Source organism: Globicephala melas, chromosome 4 (genome assembly GCF_963455315.2).
Source record: "Globicephala melas chromosome 4, mGloMel1.2, whole genome shotgun sequence".
NCBI classification, from domain to species: domain Eukaryota; kingdom Metazoa; phylum Chordata; class Mammalia; order Artiodactyla; family Delphinidae; genus Globicephala; species Globicephala melas.
In genome coordinates this window covers 107,566,516-107,592,909 of record NC_083317.1, presented here as the reverse complement: position 1 = coordinate 107,592,909, position 26,394 = coordinate 107,566,516, and the positions used below count along the sequence as shown (strand labels likewise).

Below are 26,394 nucleotides of genomic sequence, written 5' to 3'. Positions count from 1 at the left end.
AAAAAAAACTCCCAATTTTGATTTGTAGGTATGTCTGTGCCTACAACTACTTCTGGATACAAAGGGGAAATACCCAGTTGTTACCAGGGCCCAATGTCATAGTGTAGAAGTTAAGTAGAGAATTTTAACCTCTGGTACATATTGAAAGATATTGCTTTGTATATAGGCAACATACAAAGATAGATAATTTTATAGATAATTTTTATTGCCTCCCCAAATAGCTCTGTGCTATTTATTCGAGTCAGTGTTAACAAAAGTCTTAATTAGTAACAGAATAAATGACAGTTACTATGCTTCTAAAACAGAAAGAGTACATAGCCCTCTGAAGTTTAATAACTACACTGCTATCACAAAGTATGTTGGTATTATATATGCCATGGCTTTGATTCTCATCACCTTGTAACATACTTGAAGGGATCTATAAGCTGCCAGATATTCCAACATTGCTAAATGAGTTCCTGGAAACATCAAAGCCAGGTATCAAAAGCCAGCTATATTTCGTGCGCCTGTGAAATTTCTTTAGCAGCAGCAAACATACCCCATCTGTCATGCCTGTCTTAGGTCTGTAGCAGAAGAGCCTAAATACTCTCCATATTGCATTTGATCTTTATCCTTCTATCATTATGACCCTTAGTTTGGGGAGACATTTTCACTTTACATCATAGTAATAAGTAATTGTGTCTGATTAATCCAGCTATGAGGGTGGGTGTTGATTAGTTTGAGGTCACAGGTTTATCCTTGTAGAAACCAGTTAACTTTTATGGGCAGGAAGCCAAGGTTCCGAAGTCTAACCCACCTGGTTAAAACTGTACAGAGTAGTGTCCAGAAAACTTTATACTTAATTGACCTTTGCTGAAGTATGAGTTCTATATCTTATTTGCATCATCTTCCCACTTAAATGTTTTCCGTCTCCTGTGTCCCGTTTCATTTAATGGCACCATTATCCAGTCATCCAGATCAGAAACATGGGACACATTCTGGACCCTTTCTACTCCCTTCAGCCCCTCCATGCAGTTAGAGTCTAACTCTTAAATACTCTCAAATCATCCCCACTGTTACCTCCTGAGTTCTCTACCATCATTTGCTTTATATGCAGTTCTAGTAGCTATAGGTGGCTAAGCATAGAATAATAAATATTAATAATAAACATGCTAATAAATATTTAGCAAATAAGGGCCTGTCTCCACCCTTCCCCCACCGTCCTCTACCAAAAATAAACAAATCAGTCCTCCATACCACTACTGTTGGAGTGATGTTTATAAAAAAGCAAGTCTCTGACCCTTTTTGAAACCCACCAGTGATTCCTACTGCCCACAGAATCAAGTCCTAACTCCTTAACCTAGCATACAAAGCTCTTCATTATCTGGCCCCAGCCAGCCTATCCAGTCCAGTCTTATCTCTTATCATCCCACTCACACACACATACACCCTGACCTCCCACATGAACTGCATGTGCTGCTCACTCTGGGTCTCTTGTGCCTCGCTTGGTTGGCTTCTACACATGTCAGTCACTCTGCTTGTGGTGACTCTCATTGTCTGCCTGGTGGCTGGCCAAACTTGATTCCCATTTCATCCATTCTGGGACACCTTCCTTGACCAGCTTGCGTGACCCCTTTCCCAGCACAGTTAGGCCCTCTGCCTCTGGATTGTTCCAGACCACCTTTGTGCCACATTTCACACTGTGCCACAGGGTTTGCTTGTCTGTCTCTCTCCCCACTGACTTTGGGTATTTTGCTTTTTTCATCTTCTTATCCCAACATGTAGTCCAGTGCCTAATCAGTGTGTCTACTTAAGATTACTTTCGTTTGTTTTCAGTTGTCACATTTCTTTCTTGGTTTCAGACAATTTATAGAGAAATTGCCTAAAATGGTTACACTCTCCTGAGCTCCCAAATGCATAGTCCCAAGAACTATTTATCCAGCAAAGAGATCATGTCCTGACTAATTTCTGTTTCATTCCGCAACTATTCTTTAATAGTTTTGGTTTTCATTACGGCTCTATTATTTATATCGCAGGCCTTTTTTACTTTTTAGTATCTGAAATATACATAGAAGAAATGATGGTGTGTGGGGCAGACTTTCTGACTTAGTGTGGGTGTTGGTGCTCTATGTGTTAATAATATATGTTGGAAATGTTGGTATGTCAAGGTATTTAAGTAGGAAGAAAACCACTGTTAGAAAGCATCTAAGTTATGAGAATGGGTGTTCTTTTCAGAATTTTTAATTAGTTTTGTATCTGGATTCTTGTATTGGTATATGTAGTGGTATGTTTGTTGGTGAAGCATGTGGACACAGAATTGTTAATATTTCAGCAGTTCATGTTCATTCTTCCCATCAAAACAAAAATCAGCAATCTGTTCACAATATTTTTTTTAATTCATCATGATAAGGTTATATTTTGGGTGAGTCCAGATTGATTGATGGTAGCCACATGATATATTTAACGAAATCTAAATCCTACTGCGCAGTGGCTATCTCCCATACTCACTCTTTTCTGGCCATCCCTCAGTAGGGCTACCATTAAGTCAGATAGGGTTCTCATCTGCCAGGATGATTGCATCTTGCCTTTGTGAAGCCCTCTCCTCCCCACCTCCACCCCCATCTCTAGCACTGTCTCTGTTGCTCAGTTTTTACACATCCTATATTTACTACTTTGACCTTTTACCACAATCTGCTCAATACTCTAAATTCCAACCTTTATTTAAGGCTCTGAGACCCTGGACTTACCTCCTTAGCTCATGGCCCGACATCTCTCACAGTGTCTGTTATATATCCTGTTCACATTTGCTCATCTCTTATGTACCCTTGTTTAGGTTTCCTTTTCCAGCTCTCTGTTCCTGTCCTTCCCTGTCCCTACCCTTCAAGCAAAATACTGGAAGAACTCTTTTTTTCTTGTTCTTCCACACAACCTTCACTTACTGGTAATTATTTCCTATTAAACTATTCCTAAAATTCTTTCTCTTACAGAAAGCTATCTTGAATTGATACTGGAAAGCCTCTTACTTTTCCTGACCTTTATCCATTCCTGGAGGAGCAGCCATCTCCTCTCCCATAATGCTGCATTATTCTGTTCTTTGTCCTCTCATTCTATTCTTTGTCCTCTCATTCTTTGTCCTCTCATTCCTAGAGTGTACTTGCCGCCGATGAGTTTAGATAGGCAAATGTACTGCTTCTTTGGTTTTAGATTTTGTTAGTTATTTCCCTCTTGAAGCCCTGGAAGTCAGGGACTACATCTGCTTAATTATTTGTGTATTGCCTTACAGCTCACCATCACCATTTCCACACACACGACTCATAACTGCTTTCTGGTAACATGAAACAATGGCTTGATAAGAGTGGTAAATGTTGAACATTTGGCATTCGTGTTGCATGAATTTTACACTGATGCACATTGAGGAGAATAAAAACTCTTGGCTTTGTTTTTTTTTTTTTTTTTTTTTGGGGCTGCATTGGGTCTTTGTTGCTGCACACAGGCTTTCTCTAGTCACGGCAAGCGGGGGCTACTTTTCTTTGCAGTGTGCAGGCTTCTCACTGCGGTGGCTTCTCTTGTTGCGGAGCACGGGCTCTAGGCGCGCGGGCTTCAGTAGTTGTGGCATATGGGCTTCAGTAGTTGTGGCTCACGGGCTCTAGAGTGCAGGCTCAGTAATTGTGGTGCACGGGCTTAGTTGCTTCACAGCTGTCGGATCTTCCCGGACCAGGGCTCGAACCCATGTCCCCTGCATTGGCAGGCGGATTCTTTAACCACTGCACCACCAGGGAAATCCCGGCGTTGGATTTTTTAAGGATTCCCTGTTTAAGGGAGAACAGGTGGTAAAATTAATCTTATAAAAAGATAATGTTTTTCAGATTTGTTGTTTTGTCTCTGTCAAGTCTACTAAAGCATATTGAAAATCAAATAGAGCTAAAACAGTACTTTGATACATCAATCCACAGAACAGTTGATTGTAGTAAATTAGGATTTGTCATAAAAATTTCATAATGCCCAAAGGACTGAAGTACACAGAGAACGTAGCAAAAGCTGCAGTTTTAGATATCTTTCTCATGCAGATCATTATCTATGAAGTTTCAATAATACAGGAGTAAACAGAAATTGCTAGAGAGATGTCCAGAATAAAATCTGATACTTCAATAGCAAAAAGCATTGGCTGTTTATATTATAATGTATGTTATTAACATAATGACTGCTCTTCTAAGAACTCCATAAAGAAAATACTGAGGATTTATTAACTCATAATTGGGAACAGTTACTGGGAAATAAACTTAAAATAGGAAAATCTGTTTAGAAACTGGAAATGATCTTAACAGGGAGAAGGAGGTTAATATCTCTCCACTCAGTGATAACATCAGATTCTCCTAAAGTTAAGGAAAAATTGTTTAAAGCAACTTGTTGTGAAATTTAATTTAGATATAGGGGTTCCAGTTTTCAGTGTTTTTCTTTTTTGAAGAATTTCCCAGAAATGTTTTTTAAAATTTTGGATTAAGTATTCCTTTTGACCATAAACAATTTTAAACAAAGTAGTGTTCAAATGTGATGTAAACTACATTTTATTGTCTTCTTCCCATTTCACACTTAAAATTATATGTTCCGTTTAAGACTACATCCTACTAGTTAGGTTGAAATTAGGTATCCTAATCCTAACTTGAAATTAAGCAAGAAATTAGGGTTTTGGGAAGCTTTTTAGGAATTTTTTAAGGAACATACTGCTTTTTACAAGTTATGTGCTCCATGGCACCATCAGTTGGTATATGACTTTTTTTTTCTTTTTTCAAATAGAACCTGATTCACAAATTGTGAACATTGGGGTGGAGGGTGGGAAATATTTTCTTTCCTCATATTTGCCAGGGTGTTTAGTGAGAGATGTTAATAGGTCTTCATGGGTAAAAGGGACAGAGCACTGTCATAGGTTTAGAAGAGTACCTTCTAGCCCTCATCATGGTACTTCAATATATCTACCTTAGCATATTAAAGGGACTGAGGAGTGGCTGCAGTAAGTAAATCGTTTAACTTTGTGTAACCAAGTTTTTCAAACTTTTGACCACAGAATGCTTTTTGCCTAGAATACTTATTAACAGTCCTTGAAACAAATGTTCGAAGAGCAGTCTGGAGCATCATACTAACCAACAAAACCCATAGATCAAAATTAATACCTTTTTCAAAATCTTGATTTACTGAAAGGAAATATGTTAATTACTGGGAATATCTGTCCAGACACCTGGATTTCACCTGAGCCAGTTCTGAGTGCCACTGGATCTGGAGTATTTGGATGTGTGTTATAGACAGTCATTTAGAAATCTGTGGTTGAAGAATGTATTTGGAAGCTTAGTCACTCTGCTTATATCTGTGATGTTATTATTTTATGTCTTCTTAGGGGAATTTTGAAATATACATGAAGAGAGAGAAAAATAAAATGAACATTTTGCCATTAACGGTTTAGATGTTTCAAACACTAGATGAAGTTCCATTAAAAAAGGAACACGTTTTTTAGAGCACCCTTTATAATTTTTTAAGTGATTCTGATTTATATAGCAGGACCTACACACGCACACACACACACACACACACACACACACACACACACACACGTAAAGTGCTTATTAAGCAGCAGCAGACCAGATAAAAGAATGACGAAACTATTCTCATAGCTGAACTTTACAGTAATCCAAACTATTTTTTCTCATGTTTCGTCAACTTTTTTTTCTACCCACAGGATAAAGGACAATATTAATGTTGGGTAGGTAGATTAGCAGTACTTGCCTCATCTGGGGTCATTTTATTTTTCCTGTCTTTCATCAGACAATATTGTGTATTCCTATGTTGACTTACGAAAACTGATGCCTCTTGAAAAAGAGAAGTTCGTTTCTCTCTCTGCTTTCTGTGGCAGCTTCATCTTAGAGCTGACTCCCTGATTGGTTGAGACCAGGTTTGGCTCATCCCACTGTGGTAGGGAGGGTGGGACTGTGTTGATTGGTTTAGGCCAGTGATGTTAAGGGATAGAATCAATCCCTACTCCATGGCTTGCACGTTTTGGTCTTAAGGCATATACGAAATGGGGAAAAAACCAGGAATGATGTCCTTTTACTCCAAACAAGACAAGCTTTGAAAATTCTACAGTATGCTATACTAGATATTTGTAATATCACATGAGATGTTTAGATATTTCCATTATTTATTAACAGTTCATTTTTTTTCTTGGGTCTTTTTAGAGGACAAGAATTTTGGGCAGACTTGAACGCCATGAATGTGTATGAAACAACTGAATTTGACCAACTACGAAGGCTGTCCACACCACCCTCTAGCAATGTCAACTCTATTTACCACACAGTCTGGAAGTTCTTCTGTAGGGACCACTTTGGGTGGAGAGAGTATCCTGAGGTATTTACAGGTTCTTTTTTCCAAAAGTGCGTTTAAATTTTTGTCTTTCACTGTTCCTTCTCAACGATGACTAGACAGAACCACAGATCAAAGAACTTATGGATGTAAAATTGAGTCTTGTTGATATGAGTAACGCTATTCTCTCTTGATTTTTCTGAAAATATATTTCTTTGCATTAATCTGTAACCCATAAATAGAATACCACTATTATCAGAAAATGCTTTTCCCAGTATCTTTCTTTCTTTCTTTTTTTTTAGATGTAGGGGGTAGGAGTTTATTAATTAATTTATTTATTTTTGCTGTGTTGGGTTTTCGTTTCTGTGCGAGGGCTTTCTCTAGTTGAGGCAAGCGGGGGCTACTCTTCATCGCAATACGCGGGCCTCTCACTGTTGTGGCCTCTCTTGTTGCGGAGCACAGGCTCTGGACACGCAGGCTCAGCGGCCATGGCTCACGGGCCTAGTTGCTCCGCGGCATGTGGGATCTTCCCAGACCAGGGCTCGAACCCGTGTCCCCTGCATTAGCAGGCAGATTCTCAACCACTGCGCCACCAGGGAAGCCCTTCCCAGTATCTTATACTATAGGAGCCAAGTATTAAATGTGGTAAGTACTCAGACTCAGTGCCGCCTTTGGAGTAATTTTAATGAGATGAGCACTGGTGTAACTTTTGGCTATATCTGGCTCCTGGTGGTTGGATCATGTGTTACACTATTAGCAGTTTAGAAGTCTAGGGGGAAACAATCACCCTTAAGCCCCTGGAAGAAGTACTTGAAAATGTTTACTGAACTGTGGTCAGGCAGATCAGTCGTTTAAAATTCTATCACATGTGCACATGCATCCTTAGTCTGAGATGGTAAGAATAGTTCATCCATCACAAAGCGAGGTTTTAAAATGATGGTGGTTTATTTTGCCTGTGAGAATTCTGAGTCACATTTAAATGCCCTGAAATGGACTTAAAGATTAATTTCACATTCCAAAGATCTGACTTCTTCAATTTGATTAAGTTCATTTCCAGTATTACAAAAAGGGAGAATTGACTTATCTACCTTAGGTTTTCTTTTAAGGCAATAGCAAAAGAAAATGACCTAGTATGTTAATTAGTGTAAAACACAATATTGAGTTAAAATTTCTGTCTCTTAAGTAGTCACTAGGATCTAATACCTTTCAAAGAGAATAAGAGGCTGTTTAAAATGTATCCTCAGAATAGTTGGACTGTCCCTGTGTTTTTCCTCAGAGAGGTTTCTTGGGTTTGGAACTTAATTGGTTTATTTGAACTGTATATACTACTATCTTTAATCCTGTTCTGAAAATCCCTTAAGAAATATTAAAAAAAAAATCTCCAGGACATTCTTATAGCCTCAAAATAGAATAGACTAATCCTTCACATGTTTCATAAGGTGGAAATCCATGTTCTGAACAGGAAGCATTTTTCTATTCTGAATCTTTAAAGAAAATAAAATTCCTACGTGTAACAGGAGGTAATTTGACTCACTGTACTTTATTGAAACACTTCTGATGTTAATAGCAAAGTTAACTATTTTTACCTTTAGTTACATTAACATTTTTCATATTTTATAGTGACTATTTACCATTTATTGCTTTTTTAACTTGCTTTTTTTTTCTTTACCTTCTGTTTTCTGCTCCATAGTCTGTTATTCGATTGATTGAAGAAGCCAACTCTCGGGGTTTGAAAGAGGTCCGATTTATGATGTGGAACAACCACTACATTCTTCACAACTCATTCTTCAGGAGAGAAATAAAAAGGAGACCCCTCTTCCGTTCCTGTTTTATACTGCTTCCATATTTACAGTAAGTGTCCAGCAGAAAGTCTCATCTTTGCTTCCATTTTATGTAAATGTACACTTAATGCCAAAGAGAAAAAGACTGTAAAAGACTAACTTATTACCTCTAGAATATAAAATTCTGAGTTATCTTTAGATTTAATTCTTCAAAAAATGTAGTTCAGATAAGCTGCAGTTAAAACCCAACACTAAAAGAGTGAGTATCCTATTGAATTTTTTGAACTGAAAAGCAGAGTTAACATTTTTCCACAGCTAAAAGTACTTATACAGTATCTGGAATAAGGCAGAGTTTGCATTTGCCTCCTTCATGGAAGATTGAGATACCCTTCCATGTTATGGGACTGTTTCCCAGCCCAGGTAAACTGCCTTGGCAAGTAGAGAGAGAGTCCCTCAAGGTGGTGTTCTCCATTCTTCTTCCTTGAGTGAATTTGCATGGGAAGAATTCACCTTTTCAAATAATTTGCATTCTCATTTGCTCAGTAAGCCCCATCTTCCTATAATATGCACTAAAATTACCTGTCATACTTTTAGGTCAAGACAGAACTCATCCTTCTGAATTATAGGTGAGCTCTCCTTCCATTTTCCCAAGTGCCATTTTTCTTTTCCCTCTCCAGAGAGCCCAGTGGCACATCTCCATAGGTCCCAAAAGCTGGGGCACATTACCATTAGCAAGGCCATGTCTGAAAGGTAGTATCTCTAGGGAAATCATTATCTACTCTAGTCAGATACACCATATTTAGAGCTTGACTTTTAAAATGCTACTAGGTTTACTTGGTTTTATGAACTGGGGAGGTCTAGGGTGATATTGGTTGGTCTCTTCTGCTGATCTTTGAGGTAAAAATCTTCTTTTGTATTCTTACTAGTAGTTTTTTATTCCAAGGCCAAAGTGTGTTTTTCCCAGATCATTATGGCAGAGTGTTAATGATTCTAATTCTGAGATTGCAACGGGAACATTAAGAACAAAATATAAACAAAAATCCCTGAAATGCTAGGTACCCAAAAACAATTTGTTAATAAGGCAGATTTTAGAAATATATATATCAACTTGAGGTAAATATGTGCTGTCTTCTTAGTTCAAGTGTAAGGTTTTTTTTTTATTATTATTAGAAACTAATAAAAATGCCATTTCACTAGCACAGCTGGAGATAGTGTCAGCGTCCAGTAGTTAGGAACATATTGTCCTCCTAGTGAGATAGTAGAACTCATTAGTGAGACCGGCAGCTTGGCATGCTGAGCCAATCAAGCGAGATGCAGCTTCTGTGAGAGAGGAAGAATGCTCATTCAAGTGCTGCATTGTTGGGGGAGTTTTACAGAATAGTGAAAGTTGATTTGTTTGCATCTTAAGTAATTATGGAATACCCTCTTCCTCCCACCTTTTTTTAAACTTAGGCTTGTTTTGTAAAAGTATGAACTGTAAAAATAATATGAGCAGTAGTAGAATTAATGCCACAGATAAAGCCTTCCTATTTATAACATAGGCTTACAAGAGAACAAAGAAAGTCACTCTTTTCTTTTTAAAACTTCCTAGTTTAGTCTTCTTATCTGGAACAGTGATGATCAGGTATAAAGTAGGAGCTTAGCAAGTCAAAGAGATAGTGCAGACATTTCAAGAGGAAAAGAGCAGAGAAGCAGCAAGTTCACCAGGGTGGAATGGGTAAATGCAGCCTTCAGTTCCTGTTTGTCCTAGAGTCTGGGGCTGGCCTAGAGGGCAGAAAGAGGAGGGAGACTAATTCCAAAAAGCAGATTTCAGAAGTAGATTTCTAGAGAGACTGTGATCTTAGCCAGGAAGAAAGTTTTGTTTTTAAGTGTTAGCAAACACAAAGGGTCAAAGAAAAACATAGGTGTCAAAAAGGCCACAATTATCAGGGAACCAGAGATGCCTAAGAATTGGGAATGCTGGAGTAGGGAGGTGGAGGGTGAGGCAGGGGCTTAGTTCGTGAATTACGGCAAAAGCTTGGCTCTTTTTAAACGAGGGTTTCCCTGCTTTTTTTCCCCTTCCAGTTTTATTGATATATAATTGACATAAAACACTGTATATGTTGAAAATGTACAGCGTAATGACTTAATATATGTATATGTTGTAAAATGGCTACCACAATCACATTTAGCTAACATTCCTCATAGTTAAAATTTTTTTCCTGTGCTTTGATGATTTTTAATAGGGCTGATAAAAAGGATCTTATTCTTTAATATTCTTAGAATACTTGAGCTAAGGCTGCATAAGCACACAAATATCAGATTTAGAGGTTTGGAAGTCCATTTCAGCTGGAAGGACATCTGCCCTGTGCAATCACCTCATGGTCATGAGACGGCCTGAGAGGATTTCTTTGACTCCTCCCCAAAAAGGATAAAATTAATTTTTACTTCATCACTGAAGTTAGGTTAGGAAACGTCTTTCAGAATGGCCAGGGGAGGGAAGGAGAATGATAAAAGGTGACCTTGGATTAGGAAAATTTGTTCTTCAGAGGCCCTTGAGTACAAGTGCCGTAGCCTTTGACTTTGCCTCTCTAAAGAAGGCTGGTTACGGTATGAAGCTCGCAGTATGTCATTGGAATATCCATGAGCTGAATACAAACTCAGCATTCTTGGAAAATAAAGCTACATTTGTAAGCTTAGAATATGTATTTTTAACCCATGGCAACCAGAGTGTAGAGTTCCATCAGACAGATGTCTGTATACATTTTTATGTTTTAGCCCAATTAAGATGTTGGCTTATTATAAGTAAGCATCCATGGGTAAGAATGGATGCTTAACCAAATACATAAAATCTGATTTAATGTCTTAGGATAGATGGGATTTATTTACACAGGCTCATCTTCAAGCATGTGTAAGGAAATAATAGACCCCCCCAGTCCCCTGAAAAAGGAAAGGAGACGTTTGAAGCGGTCATTTTGTGAAACTGATTTCTAGGCAGGAGTGCTAGCAGAAGGAAAAGGAACAGTCTCTTCTATTGTCAGTGCCACGTTTTCAGTATGGCTGTGACAGCCTAAAACCTATTTTGGGCAGTGGTTGGGAGAATCTTACCTTCCTCCTTCAATCCAGAAACCTCTGTTGGTAACTTCAACCCCTAACAATACTGGGAACTTTGCAGAGCAGGGATAGAGGGAACAGCTAAAAATAAGCAGCTTATGGTCTGTGTTTCCTACCATTACTCTAGAATGGTGATGGCTTTTTAAGGAGTTACAGACCTATCAGAGTCTGATTAAAGCAGTAGGGGCCTCTCTTCAAAAAAATGTACCAGTGAAGGAAGGCTCTGGAGGAATCTGTCAGGGCTTTGTGAAAATGCTCCAGAAGAGAAGAAGTGTTGTGCCCTCTGTCATGAAGGTTGGGGAAAACGGCACCCCTTTAGATCTGCTCCTGAACTTAAAAGCACCTGGGGGATTCTGCAAGCCCCGGATTCACCCAGAACTCTGTCTCTGTCTAACAAAGGGACTTTGAGGCACATTAATCATAGGCGCAGCTACTTGAAGGAGGTGGGGGGTAGAGGAGGCAGGTTGTACCTCTATAGCAAGCCATCTCTTAAAAGTCAAAAGGCTGTGGGGTAGTGGCAATGGTAGTGGGAATCAGGCAGACCTGAATTGCAATCCTGGTATCCATCCATCACTTTCAAGCCTTGTTTAAAGATAAAAAAAGAAGACAAAGAAGAAGAAAATATATGTACATGTGAATTGTGAAATATATGGAAATGCAAGGAGTATGTGCTTAGAAACTAGATAGGCCTGGGTTCATATGCTGTCTCTGTTCTTTACTAGCTGTGCTGGCAGTTTCTTGATTTGAAAAGTGCTCTACAGCAGTATCCAAGTATCCAATAACCAAGCCATTGTGTGGGGTTATGACGAGTAGTGACACTGGGTGTGAAGTGCCTGGTCCACAGTATGTGCTTAGTGTAAGGTGGCTGATGGTAAACATCCTCCTGGAGATTAGATGCATGTTCACCTATTGTTGTAACCTCTTTGTCCCAAAGCTCTTCTGAAAATTTCAGTTTCCTAATGATTTGGCAGACTTAGGGCTTCCCCGTGACCAGTGTATGCTTATGAGTGGAGTAGTACCCCAGCCCTGAATCTGGGTCTCAGGGTCAGGATTATCTTTCTCTCTGCTTCTTCCGTTTTGCTCTGTTTTGAAAATGGCGAAGAAAAATGATTTAAATCATTTAATCAGGCAGGAATAAGTAACTGCTTGTCTAAACTCATCCTTCAACGTAACAGACCTGAATTTAAGGTTCAAGGATATTCTAGTGTCTAGGGCTTAAAGTAATTAGCTCCATCTTAAGCACATCTGAAGCTATAACATTTGAATTGTATTGATGGTTTTGTTGTTATATGTGACATTTAAAACTGAAGCAAATGCCAACTTTCAATGCCTACTCCATGATTTGTTTGTTTTTATACAAAAACCAAAGTATAAGCTTTTTATTTTTAATATTTTCTGTCATCTCCCTGTAAGCTCCCTCTTGCCCTGCTTCACTTTGCCTCCACTCACTATGCTTCCCCATGTACACAACCTCTAGCAATGATACGTTTTGTGCTTAGTACAGCAAAGTTTGAGGAACGTATATAAATTGTTCCTCCCTTGAAACGGAGCATAACTATATAGGCAAAAGAGGAATCCAGGATTCAGAAAGTAAAGATATTTATAAATTGGCACTTGCTTGCTTGCCTTGCAGCAGTACATTCCAGAGTTTTCTCCACAAGGAGGAGGCCAGGGGAAGCTAATAATAGGTTATCTCTATACAGGCAGTGTTAGCTCTAAGGTTTTTTTTTCTTTAGTTGATAGCATTTTCTATGTTGTTTTTTTAAACAAGCATTGAAGCTATTCAAATTATAATATTAGATACTGCTGTAGAGCACTGTATGTGAGATGGAGGTTTTGATGTAGAGCACCTTACTGCTGAGGTTGTACATTGACGTTCTCCCTCTCCCTTCTAGGACACTTGGTGGTGTTCCCACACAGGCACCTCCGCCTCTTGAAGCAACCTCATCATCACAAATCATCTGCCCAGATGGGGTCACCTCAGCAAACTTTTACCCTGAAACTTGGGTGTATATGCATCCATCTCAGGACTTCATCCAAGTGCCTGTTTCTGCAGAGGACAAAAGTTATCGAATCATTTATAATCTTTTTCATAAGACTGTGCCTGAGTTTAAATATAGAATTTTGCAAATACTGAGAGTCCAAAACCAGTTTCTTTGGGAGAAATATAAAAGGTGAGTCAGCAGTATGAAAAGTTTGAGAGCTTTTCTTGATGTAGCTAATGACAAATGCAGAACATAATAGTAGAGACTTGCATAGAACTTAATGTCATATTTGTTCATATATTTTAACTCACATATAATTCTCATAACAGACCTACAAGAAAGATTATTACAATCTGCATTTTACAGAAAGGAAACTGAGTCACAGAAAAGTTTGGTAACTTGCCACAGGTCATACAGCTAATATGATACAGTGCTGGAATTTGAACCCAGGCAGTCTAGCACCAGAGGCCTTGTTTTTAATCACTTTACTATGCTGCCTCTCAAGTCAGCAACAAATTAATGTAATTCAGAGGGGATACATGTAGATTCGAGGAACCTCAGAATTAAGAGACTCTCAGGTTGGTGGAATTAGATAAGGAAGTCACCCTGAGAAGATGTGAGAACTAGATTTGAAATGGAAGAGAGAGCAGGTGAACAAATGGTTGATGGAGAAAAAAGGGAAAGGGCTTTTCTTGTCTGCAGTGGAAAAGATAAGTTTAAACTTTTAGTATGATCTTTGATGAGATTTTGCCCTTGGTAGCTACTTTAACATTTCCTCCCCATTGAAACCATAAAAAGAAGTTTATGACTACATCATGCCTATTAAACTGATCTACTCATTTTTCTGAATTCCCTGTCCACTCTTTGCCTTAGGAAAAAGGAGTATATGAACAGGAAAATGTTTGGCCGTGACAGAATAATAAATGAGAGACATTTATTTCATGGAACATCCCAGGATGTGGTAGATGGAATCTGCAAGCACAACTTTGACCCTCGAGTCTGTGGAAAGCATGCTACAATGTTTGGACAAGGCAGTTATTTTGCAAAGAAGGCAAGCTACTCGCATAACTTTTCTAAGAAGTCCTCCAAAGGAGTCCATTTCATGTTTCTGGCTAAAGTGCTAACTGGCAGATACACGATGGGCAGCCATGGCATGAGAAGGCCCCCTCCCGTGAATCCCGGAAGTGTCACCAGTGACCTGTATGACTCTTGTGTGGATAATTTCTTTGAGCCTCAGATTTTTGTCATCTTCAATGATGACCAGAGTTACCCTTATTTTGTTATCCAGTATGAAGAAGTCAGTAACACTGTTTCCATTTGAAAAATCTTGGTACTGATAAATTATTTGTATAAACTCAATCCAGCATTTGTAGCAGGTTTTGGATGGGTGGGCCAGAGTGGGGAACAGCATTGACATTAATAGGGCACTTTTAAGACCCATTTTTTTTAAGTTGCTAGAAAGTGAAATTTTTTTTTTAAGGAAAAACACAAGTTTTAAAATGACCACTTATTCTTTAATTATTTACTAATTGTTGTTAGTGTACTCAGTGTGGAAAAGACTACAGACTGCATACTCTTTTCATTCACACCTGTACATATAGGCAGCAGTGTTATTGGAAGCATTTTTTATAAAGAAACTGAACAGCCTAACTAATTACATGTGGCTTAAGCCTGGTAGAAGTTTGGCCAAATGAAACGGAGGCTGTGAGCAAAGTGAGGATTCTGTTTATTTACAAAGATTAAAACTGAGTGGAACTAGTACTACCATATTTAATCCCTGTGCAAAGCATCACTGCTGTGCTGTAGGATAAGTTCATGACATTCTGGTGGGTGGAAAGAAATTTCTATTTCTATCAGCAGGACTGAAATATGTCACCCAACCAGAGAACATCAATGACTTTGTTCTGCAGAGTTTACCCGAGAACTCAGAGTTCTGTTTAGAGGAAGTAAGAAAGAAAAAAAAGGAACCATTTGAAAAGTTAGTCACCAGCAAAATTTTTCATTAACTAGTTCTCTGAAATGTGATTCTCGTGTTAAACTTCAGCATTGGAAAACTCAGTCTCTTTCATTATCATCCCACCCCAGTTTGAAGGAGTTGTGTATCTAATTTGGTTAAAGCCAGTCTGGAGAATTAGAAGTATTACTTTATTTTAGGGTTCCAGACCTCGGCCCTGACTGAAGGTTTTAGAGAAAGGAAGTACGTCTGTAACTGAATTGGTCAGGTTTTTTACTGTGCTTTGCACAAAGTAGACCCTCGAAGTCTTTGTTGACATGGAAATATTGTTCAAGGTGGAGCTCCCACCCTTCCGCCTGCTCTGCCAGGTGCAGCTGGGTTCCCTGGCCAACTCTGTATCTTACACTACTTCACAGAAACACAGACTTGGAAATTGTGCCCCTGGCCCAGCAGGAGCAGTGTTAGGTGAACATGCCACTGCCTCAGCTCAGAGAGGCAGCAGCTTGGTGTACTTCGCCTTAAGTAAAGCAAGTGGACCTGGATTTATAAAAGCAGTAGTGGTTGTTCACAGAAGAATTCACCACGAATTCTTTCAGGTACCAAGCTCCTCTAGTATGTTTGTGGTTATTTCATTTACACACAACCCTTCAGGAACTTCTGTGTTGTTGAAAGCAAGATCTATCTATCCTGATGTCTCAGTGACTCGGCCTGTTAAAGCACTTACCAGGGCTTCCACACAGTAATTTATTTTGCCCTAGTAGATCTTGTTGTTTGCTGCCATTGGCATGAAGCAGCCAACTGAGGCTGGTACAGTTGTCCTTTCATTCAATTGTAACTTGTAAGCCAGTGATTCCCAATCTTTTTCAAGTTAAGATACCTTACCGTTGCTTATTTGATTTTATGAGACTTGTTCCGTTTTTTTCTCCCTAAAGAAAAAAAAAAGCTTTATGACATATTTATTTTTCTAATAAAACTGAGCAAAAATAAAAGTTCTGGTAATTCTTTAAAACTTTTTCTTGTGGTTTTGGTTCCATTTAAGACAGCTGCGTTCAACACGTAGTGGGTGATCTGTAAATGCTGGTCGGTTGCTTGAATGGATGTGTGATTGAATGACTGAATGAACAGACCTAACCAGAAACTGCTGCCTAAACACTTGTGCTCTGATAATCAGCAAAAAATACATTATCTGGCAGTCAACCGTAAGTCACAAGAGAATAGTGAATATTTTATTTTGCAGGTAAGTGCTTGAGGGAATGGGACAAGTTTTATTTCAGCAAAGTGCTGTAGTAGAAACTATGACCAGGTTGTCCCCTGCAACAAGTGCTGAAGGAAATAAAAGAAGTGTAAAAATCTCATCTGCTCTCAAGCACCTCCGCTTTCAGCTAACCTAAAGTGACCCAACTGGTAAACGTGAGCCTCTCTGACAGTACTTTCTCTCCAGTGTAATGATTTTTAAATTCATGTATAGTATTGTATGTTCTAACTAAACAAGAACTATGGAATCAGACTAAATTTTGTAATGGTTCCATGGATTTAAAACATACTGAAAAGCATTCAGTAAATCTGTCTCCCTACTGGCACAGCTGTAATTTACACCATTTCAGAAAGCTGCAACTCACTCTTAAACTATGGTTAAGATTTTCAGGGGGAGTCTGCAAACTAAGATATTCCAGTGTCATACAATTCTGTAGACAGGAAGGTTTATGTGTGCAAAGTTAATAAATATTGGGCCTTTGTATTTATAAATTCTAAAACCCAACTCCACATTTTGCTATTAACCTCTTTTAGTAAATGGCTTACATATAAAAATAATTATTAGGGCCTGAAATACTGATCTTTGAGGAGGAATTTTTGTTATACTAGGTCTGAAAATGACTTTAAGAATATATTCAATACCCAAACAGTCCTATATGGTCAGTTTAAATCAGGGTTTTTTTCCCTCCTTTATTTAAGGAAGGTAAGAAGGTTTCATGTGGTTAGTTTACTCATCTTTGTAGGGGTTTTTTTTTTGGTTTTTTAAGACTACAAATGATAAGAATGTTACAACTTTGAGACCCTACAATGCAAATTTTTGTAAAGTGCTGTACAAATCAATAGCGTTTATTTACAAATTAAGAGCCAGAAGCAGTATGGAGGCTCCTCAAAAAACTAAAATAGAATTACCATATGATCCAGCAGTCCCACTCCTGGGCATATGTCCAGACAAAACTCTAATTCAAAAAGATACGTGCACCCCTGTGTTCATAGCAGCATTATTCACAATAGCCAATACATGGAAACAACCTAAATGTCCATCAACAGATGAATGGATAAAGAAGATGTGGTAAATATATACAATGGAATATTAGCCATAAAAAAGAACGAAATAATGCCATTTGCAGCCACATGGATGCAACTAGAGATTATCACACCAAGTGAAGTAAGAAAGAAAGACAAATACCATATGATATCATTTACATGTGGAATCTAAGATATGACACAAATGAACCTATCTACAAAACAAACAGAGACACAGAAAACATACTTGTGGTTGCCAAGGGGGAGTGGGGCAGGGAGGCGGAGAGGGATGGATTGGGAGTTTGGGGTTGATAGATGCAAACTATTACATTTAGAATGCATAAACAAGGTCCTACCGTATAGCACAGGGAACTATACCAAATCTCCTGGGATAAACCATAATGGAAAAGGATATAAAAAAAGAATGTGTACATGTGTGTAACTGAGTCACTTTGCTATACAGCAGAAATTAGCACGACATTGTAAATCAAGTATACATCAAAAAAAAAAAAAAAGCCAGAAACATTTTCCTTAGAAATGATAGTGTTGCGTTTTAAAAACAGACCCATCTAGTTTATTGACTTAGGTACTCTTATTGCAGGAAAGTTAGAGAAATAAAACAGTACTTTTCCTTAGCTTGCTTACCTCGCTCATAAGCTATCATCATCATAGGTAGAAAAAGATGTTATCGAAGAGTTTCATCAGCATTATTAGTTGGTCTTACTTTATTGCTTTACTCACTCTTCAGCATATTTTTTGGGAGACTAACGCCTGAATAGAACTCTCAGATGGCAGCTCTTTTAAGGCTTTAATCTTAGATGAATGTGGAAGATTTGTGTGTTAGAAGTGTTTCATGAACACTGCTAAATCCTCCAAACCAGAGCAAAGATGCCCACCCACTTTGATGAGGTCAGAATTTTATGGGCTTAATTGTTCTTAAGTACCTAATTAATAAGATGAAAAATGACCAAAAGCTTCTATGAATTCAGTGATCTTTTAAAGCAAATTATATTAACATCACAACAGTATCTACGTTTGATATGTAGGATATATTTAGTCTACAGGCAACGTTTAGTGCTCACATGGATTAATGGGCTCCTTACGATAACTCCCATATGCTGCTAAAGTTTACAGCCAACAGGCTGGAAACCACTAGGCTAGACTATTTCTATATTCAAGTTTTATGTCTATCTCGATTATATCCAGTCCTAAAATATCCTTAATCAAATCAGCTAAGAGGCTCAACCCAGTGTTCAAGAGCCTCTAACCCTTCTAAAATAACAAGTTTTAGGTGCCAAATTGTCATTTGTGGGGCCTTATGCCCACATACATCAGCTGCCCTTCAGTGTTTCACAGCACATTAAGGACTGCATCTAACAGATCTGAGTGGCAAGAGAACACTAAACAGGTGCTATTCAACTATATGATAATGCAAGACTCTTCAATGCTAATATGAAATTCTTGTGTAACCATCAGTTTATAAATTTTTTTGAGGAGCAGTGATGGATTTGGGACATTAACCCACATTTTTCTGACAAAGGTCCTCCTTGAAGGTTTGCATTTCATAGTATCTTGGTTAAGGATTTAAATCATAATTTCTAAGCTGAGTTCAATGAACTGTTCCACTTAGGAGTAGCAGCCATAAATCTAATGAGAATTACTCTCAATGATCTAAGCCAACTGAACCCAGTAACTACAAGCTTTAGTTCCAACCACTCATAAATGTAGCTGAACTTCTTCTAAATGTAAATTTCTACCCATATGACTACATTTTCTAAAAACACAAGTTTGTGGTCTCATTTATAATTAACTTGTAGGCATATATAAGTCAGTGCTGGATAGGAGTAGGAATGCAGATTTTGTGAATCATTGTTACTCAATTTTGCAGTGAATTACTGTCATCGGAGAGCAGTGGCTTAGTCACAAGCCTGTCTGAGAAAGTTACACAATCTTAGTGTGTGGCTTGTGGACTGAGATAAAGAATGTAAAGCAGCATAGTGCCTGGCTCATGGTATACAATCAAATTTTAGCCAGTGGTAGTAATAATAGAAGTAGTAGTAGGGTAGGCTGAATAACGTCCCCAAAATATCCAAGTCCTAATCCCAGGAACCTATGAATATGTTATATGGCATCAAGGCTTTGCAGACATGTTTAAGGGTCTTGAGATGGGGAGATGATTCTGGATTATCCTAGGATGCCCAATGTAATCACAAGAGTTCTTGTAAGAGTGAGGCAGAAGGTCAAGAGAGATTGGAAGATGCTATGGTGCTGACTGTGAAGATGGAGGATGAGGCCATGAGCCAAAGAAGGCAGGTGGCCTTTAGGAGCTAGAAAAGGTAAGGAAACATGCTCCCTTAGAGCCTCCAGAAGGAACGCAGCCCTGCTGACACCTTGACTTTAGGAATTCTGGCCTCCAGAACTTTTTAAGATAATACATTTGTGTCATCTTAAGCTACAAGTTGGGTAATTGTAACAACAGCAATAGGAAGCTAATACAAGTAGTAAATATAATAGAAATTATATTGAATCATCAGGAAACTGTTCTAATATAAATTAGTAATTAAAAAGAACACTACAAATATGAAAAATTCCAACGCTTGTTGGAAATTTTTAAAGGTTACGTGAAATCCCAAGAGAGTAGGCCACCCGCCCGTGGCTTCCCAGGGGTGGTATACATGCATACCAAAGACAAACCTCACTTAAAATAAGGCTGCTTCTAAGAGGTATTTAAAGACTGAATAAAGACAAGCACTGTAGTTGGTCAGATAGCCCAGTCTTCATGAAAGACGGGAGAGAAACCAAATTGCTTTTGAGAAATGGTTGGTGAAAAAGATGTAGGGATGAAAAATGTTAGCACTGAGATTGTCTACTAGTGGGTTTACTTTGACGATTCAAGCCTCTTTGGAGTGATCTTTTGTTCCTACTAGGAAAGAGTACACATCTATTTAGAAAACATTTGTTGACTAGCTCCTAGAACCCAGGGAATTCCTCCTTGAAAGGGCACTGCTCCAGGATATAAAGTAGCTTCCTTTAACTTAGCAAGGTACAGAGTTTTCCTCAGACCCTTGTTAAGGAATATCAGAAACCCTTGTCTTTTTACTGCCTCAAACTGAAAGACTAACTCCACTCTTAACCAGCTCCTATTTTTCTGTAATCAGAAAACAGAGGACCTCATTTGGAGCTTTCTTTTGAAGGAATGAACATCCGTTTAGCTTTGCTTTTCTCTGTTACACCTTCCTCCGAAGAGTCTTGTGGAGAGGGTCAAGGTAATCAGTTTGTTGTGGTAAAAATACATAAAGATGTCTTAAATCATAATGAATACAATGAATTCTTTATCTCTCATAACAGAAATCCAGAACAGGTTATTCCAACACTGATTAAATTCAAAGGTGCAACAGCTCCCAGGATTCTGTATGATTCTCTTGGTTCTCCCCTCATGATTACAAAATAACTGCTCTGGCTCCAAGTACTACAATACATCCCATTTGTGACATCCAAAAGTAGGAAGGGATGATCCTCATCTAGTGCCTTTTATTTTTTTTCAAGAGTTAGTAGATCTTACAAAAGCCTCCTAGTTGACTGCCATTTTTGTCTTTTGTCCTGGGTTGCATCTGGTGACCATGCTTAAACCAATCCCTGGCAAGGGGTACAGAATCACTATGAAAGATGTGAACTAACCAACAGTCACTCCCTAGGGCAGGGGACTAATCCATTAAGCAGGTGATGACCCATACATGAACAAGATTGGGGTTTTGTTAGGAAAAAGGAAAATGGCCACTGGGGAGAAAACCCAACAATTATCTATCTCAAATATTGTTTTTCAAGGTTAAATGAAGGAATTGTATTAAAGAGCACCCCTTGGGGAAGTTTTTCAATCTATTTACAAAGACCCTGGGTACCCATTTCCTTAAAGATCAAATGGTTATGGAAGAAAAACATTACTTCAGAAAGCTTATAAACTGACTTAAAGCTGGATTTACCACTGTCCGGTCTGTGAAACTTCCAGATTCTAAGTGGAGCTATTTTTAATATGAAACTTTGGCCCTTATAATGGACTGACATCAAAAAGACCATGCAGCATGGAACGCAGAAACAAATCTTAGCCCCATTATCTCCATGTGGGGTAACTTTAGCAGGTTAGCATCACTTTTCCTTATAATAAATAACCTCATGGGCTGTATAAGGAATAAAAGAGAATTCATGTAAAATGTTTAGCACAATAATTAATAAATAATAAAGCTGACTTCTTGTTACTTGAGTCCAAGGACTCAAATGAGGCAAACTTGAAGATCTATATTTGGGAGTAGGGATAAATCCCTGTAAAGTTAAAGTATCCAGTTTCCTTGGTTTTAGACTCAAGATCTCCTACCTCCTAATCACAATTTGTAAAACTATAAACTACAAACATTAAAAAAAATACAGCTAAGTAGAATATAATGAAAACATACTTCAATTAAAGAAAAAATAGAATTGACCACACACACACACACACACAAAAGTTAACTGTCTACCCTATCTCTTAGCATCAATGCCAACCCCTCAGCTTTATGGAACTGCTACAGCAGGCTGGGGCTCTCACTCAGAATTTGGGAGGGGAGGTAGGATTGGCAATGGGCAGCATCAGAAATGGACACTCATCCCTCAGAATTTGCTGGGACACTATAGGCCTTGAGTTTGTGGCAGTGAGATAAGCCTACTTGGAGACAATAAAGTTAAATTATCTCATTATCAGCAAGCAAACTCAGTAGCTTTCTCCATTAATGCACACAAACATATCATGGGATTAAGGTATTACCAGGCAGTATCTGACTGAGAAACTCAGGAATACCCCATCCTGGGTGTGCCCCGTTCTGCCTTGGACTCATCACTTCACCTTCCCACAAGATCTCTGAGGAGGTATTTGCCCAAAGGAAGCAAGCAAAGAGACTCTTTATTATCATCTGGGGTCTTGACTCCAATCTCTTAATACAGTAAACTGGACTGAGGGTTGGAAGGTGGAAGGCTACTTTTTCTATTATTAGTTAGGACCAAATGCCCTCGGATCTAGCAGGATATATAGAAGCCCTGCTTCAACTACTCCCTACTTCCAATGCCTTAATTGGGGTTAAGCCTTTACTTCTATGATACAAAGAAAAACCAGTTTAATTCACTTTCCTGTCAGCTCTAAGAGAAAAGTATTCATTATTTAGAGCAAGGGTTGACAAACTTTTTCCTATAAAGAGCTTGATAATAAATATTTTAGACTTGGTGTGTCACACAGAATCTCACAGCTACTGAACCCTGCCATCATAGCACAAAAGTAGCCCCGGATGATGTGTAAGTGAATGAGAATCGCTGTGTTCCAATAAAACCTTACTACTAGCCTGAGGTCATCTATGCTCTATACCACTTTTCATTCAATGTAAATAATTGAACCATAATTTATTTGACTTGTTACTTGAGATGTTCAGGTACTGTATTAAATTTTTGCTTCTTGCTCCTACTGTAGCTGTGCTCCTAATTATAGGGAATGTACTATTATTACTTGTTAATATTTTATTTTCTTTCCCTCCCTATCCTATATTAGACTATGTTCAACTCAAAAAGAAAACGGAAAACCCTTAAGAAGTCTAAGCCCTTGCGGCTGACATTACTTGTGAAGGCATGTTTTTCACTTTGCGGTCAGTGATGGGTGATGAGGCCACTATGAGAAGGCTTCCATCATTACACTGATAGACACACCAGTTGAAAGGCAGTCCCATCCTTGCTGTTCTGGTTCAACAGAAACCTCCCATCAGAGGACAGAATAGATGAGAATCCAACTGGATAAAATAGTGGCAGATGGTCAGTCTCTTACTGGGGTTGCAAGTGGACAGAAACATTTTCTGACTTTGGAATTTTCTGTCATAGGGTGGCCAAGGGCCTAAAGAAGTCCCTAAAGGCAAGAGGTCACTTATAATAATCCCCATCCCCTTTGTTCAAGAGTTAGAGTTTTTTCGATGGTGGTGGGGTTCCCCAGAGCCAAGAAATAGTACAGGGCATTTCACTGGAGGCAGTGAGAGACAACAGGATGGAAAGGGTAGAAACTATATTACAGAGCTATGACCATATATTGGACAAGGCTCAGGATCAGCCCCAAGTCTGAAGAGGCCTCAATGTCAGATATGCAAGAGATCAGCACTGGGATATGGGTTTTATTCTAGTCTTCTGTCCGGAAATGGGAGAAGAGGGTATCTGATGAGTAAAAAAAAATGTTAGAAGCTGCAGACATACCTAGAGACAAAATAAGGAGCTCTAGAGGGCTTCCCTGGTGGCACAGTGGTTGAGCGTCCGCCTGCCGATGCAGGGGACACGGGTTCGTGCCCCAGTCCGGGAAGATCCCACATGCCGCGGAGCAGCTGTGCCCATGAGCCATGGCCGCTGAGCCTGTGCGTCCAGAGCCTGTGCTCCGCAACGGGAGAGGCCGCAGCGGTGAGAGGCCCGCGTACCAAAAAAAAAAAAAAAAAGACCTCTAGAGAGCTTTGGCGGGTATTCATAGAATTGCCACCAGACCTCAGAAAAGCCAGCAAGGTGGTAGTGATGGCTATGGGGGTAGTGATTATGATCATTGGAGTGATGATGTCGGTCCTTCATGTTTTTGTTTTGTTTTTTTTGGCCACGCAGTGCAGGTTGTGGGATTTTAGTTCCCTGACCAGGTACTGAACCTGGGCCCTTGGCAGTGAGAGCATGGAGTCCTAAACACTGGACCTCCAGGAAATCCCCCTTCATGTTGATGTTGCCTGTGATGATAGCAGTAGTGATGTGGTGGTGATGGAGATGATATGGTGATGGTGGTAGTGGAGTCATGCTCGTCGTCAAGGTGGTCATGTAGGTCATGACGGTGGTGATGGTGATGATAGCATTGTTGCTATCAGTAGCGGTGGCGGTTGAAAGAGAAAAAAATAAAGACAACTAGTACTTGATCTAGAAAGAAAGTAGGGGTAATAAATTATATAGTGTCCAGCTCCACTATAAAGACTCACAAGGAAAGTACAAAAATTTTGACCTTGAGCCCTGCCTGCCTCAGAATTCAATCTGATAACTTTGGAGCCAGAAAAGAAAAACAGTAGATTCAAAAGCTTCTATTGATTGTTTAGTGAGAAAGAGAGACCTATGGTGAATGGTTTTCTTCTTCTTCTTTTTTTTTTTTTTTGGAAGATATGTTAATGGATTCTTGATTTTGAAAGTGAAGCTTTTCACCACCTCCACTCTTGATGGCTTGATGGAGAGGGTCAGGGCTGCCTTATTGTATAACTCCAGGGAATGTTATTCACACATCTGTGTGAATAGCACCCTGGAGGAGTTTAATGCTCAGACTGCAGCTATGCTTAAGGCCTTGGCATGATAGAGTAGCCTGTAGTTGTCTGAGAAACTGGGGCAGGGATTCAAGGAAGAGCTAAGAAGGCAGAAAGTTCTCGGAAGGGAAGGAGTAGTGCCAACAACAGGGAGACAGGCCAGGCCCAAAGCTGTACAGAATCGATAAGATATTCCCAGCAGTGGACAGCAGTCCATGAACTTAGGAAGGACATTGTGTGATACCGAAATTTTAAGTGGATTCCTGTTCAGAACTGTATTTACCCTGTGTTATCCACACACATAAGTCTTAAGGCTTATGATAGCCTTGAGTCTCAAGGAATGCTGGAAATGAGATTATGTCCACTTGGGAGTCATGTGGAGAAGGAATAGGATGGAAGACTACAGGAGATGGACAACTGAGCGAGGACAGAGATATCAAGCAACCACCAGGAAAATGTAACCACCAAAAGAATTTAAGAACCTTCTGCAGAAATTCAGGGGCATGTGCTGGCCTTCTCATAAAAAAGTGAGATGGGAGGAATCGAGTTACTTCATTGGAATATTAAAGAAAAGGGTGACCCTGGAAGGCTGGAAATGTTTATTGAATATTTATGATATTTACTGAACATTTATTATGTGCTACACTATGTATTAAATGCCAGGCCTTATCTCAATTTATGGTGAGAAAATAAGACCTATAATAAATTATTTAGATCAAGAGAATGTAGCCAGTGAGTGGCAGAGCCCTATTTAAACCTATCTGCTAAATTCCAAACTCACACTCAAAAACCACCGGTCTCCAAACATTGTGATGATACGTTCCCATCATTAAAAACTTTGGAGGCATGTACCACAATCTTTGTATATTTATTTACTCATAAATTATATATAATGTACATATCTTCTTCTCCACTAATAAATTATATGCATTATAAAATAGACATGAAAATAGAAAAGAGATGAAGTAAATAATTTTTAAATGTTTTAAAAATAAGAAATGTTTTTATTTATTAAATGTACACAAATATTTTTATTCTTACTAAAAAATAATAATAGCTGGAAAAAGCATATCACAAACATATCCAAATGGAAGGTGTCCATCACCGACTAAGCTTACTAAATCATGATAGTCATTTTTCATTCTTAACTTCCTTAGTTTTGGAAGTCCTAGCCATGGCAGTCAGAGAAGAAATAAGAGGAATCCAAATTGGAAAAGAAGTAAAACTGTCACTGTTTGCAGATGACACGATACTATACATGGAAAATCCTAAAGATGCTACCAGAAAACTACTAGAACCCATCAGTGAATTTGGTTAAATTGTAGGATACTAAATTAATAAACAGAAATCTCTTGCATTTCTATACACTAAAGATTAGAGAGAGAAATTAAGGAAACAATCCCATTTACCATCGCATCAAAAACGAATAAAATACCTAGGGATAAACCTACCTAAGGAGGAAAAAGACCTGTACTCTGAAAACTATAAGATGCTGATGAAAGAAATTGAAGATGACACAAACAGATGGAACGATATACCATGTTCTTGGATTGGAAGAATCAATATTATGAAAATAACTATACTACCAAGATAATCTACAGATTCAATGCAATCCAAATTACCAAAGGCATTTTTCAGAGAACAAAAAATTTTTAAATTTGTAT

General features: G+C 38.7%; 1 protein-coding gene across 2 annotated transcripts in view; it reads left to right on the top strand.

Annotated features, from left to right (window-relative positions):
• TIPARP (TCDD inducible poly(ADP-ribose) polymerase) overlaps window positions 1-16,134 on the top strand; it is a 28,882-nt gene extending 12,748 nt beyond the window's left edge. For both annotated transcript variants that reach the window (XM_030842411.2, XM_060298488.1), the window contains exons 3-6: window positions 6,204-6,372; window positions 8,018-8,178; window positions 13,097-13,375; window positions 14,060-16,134. In XM_030842411.2, coding sequence (XP_030698271.1) covers window positions 6,204-6,372; window positions 8,018-8,178; window positions 13,097-13,375; window positions 14,060-14,507 — 1,057 coding nt within the window. In that variant the 3' untranslated portion in view covers window positions 14,508-16,134. The remainder of the gene's footprint in view (window positions 1-6,203; window positions 6,373-8,017; window positions 8,179-13,096; window positions 13,376-14,059) is intronic.
• Window positions 16,135-26,394: the final 10,260 nt, after the last annotated feature.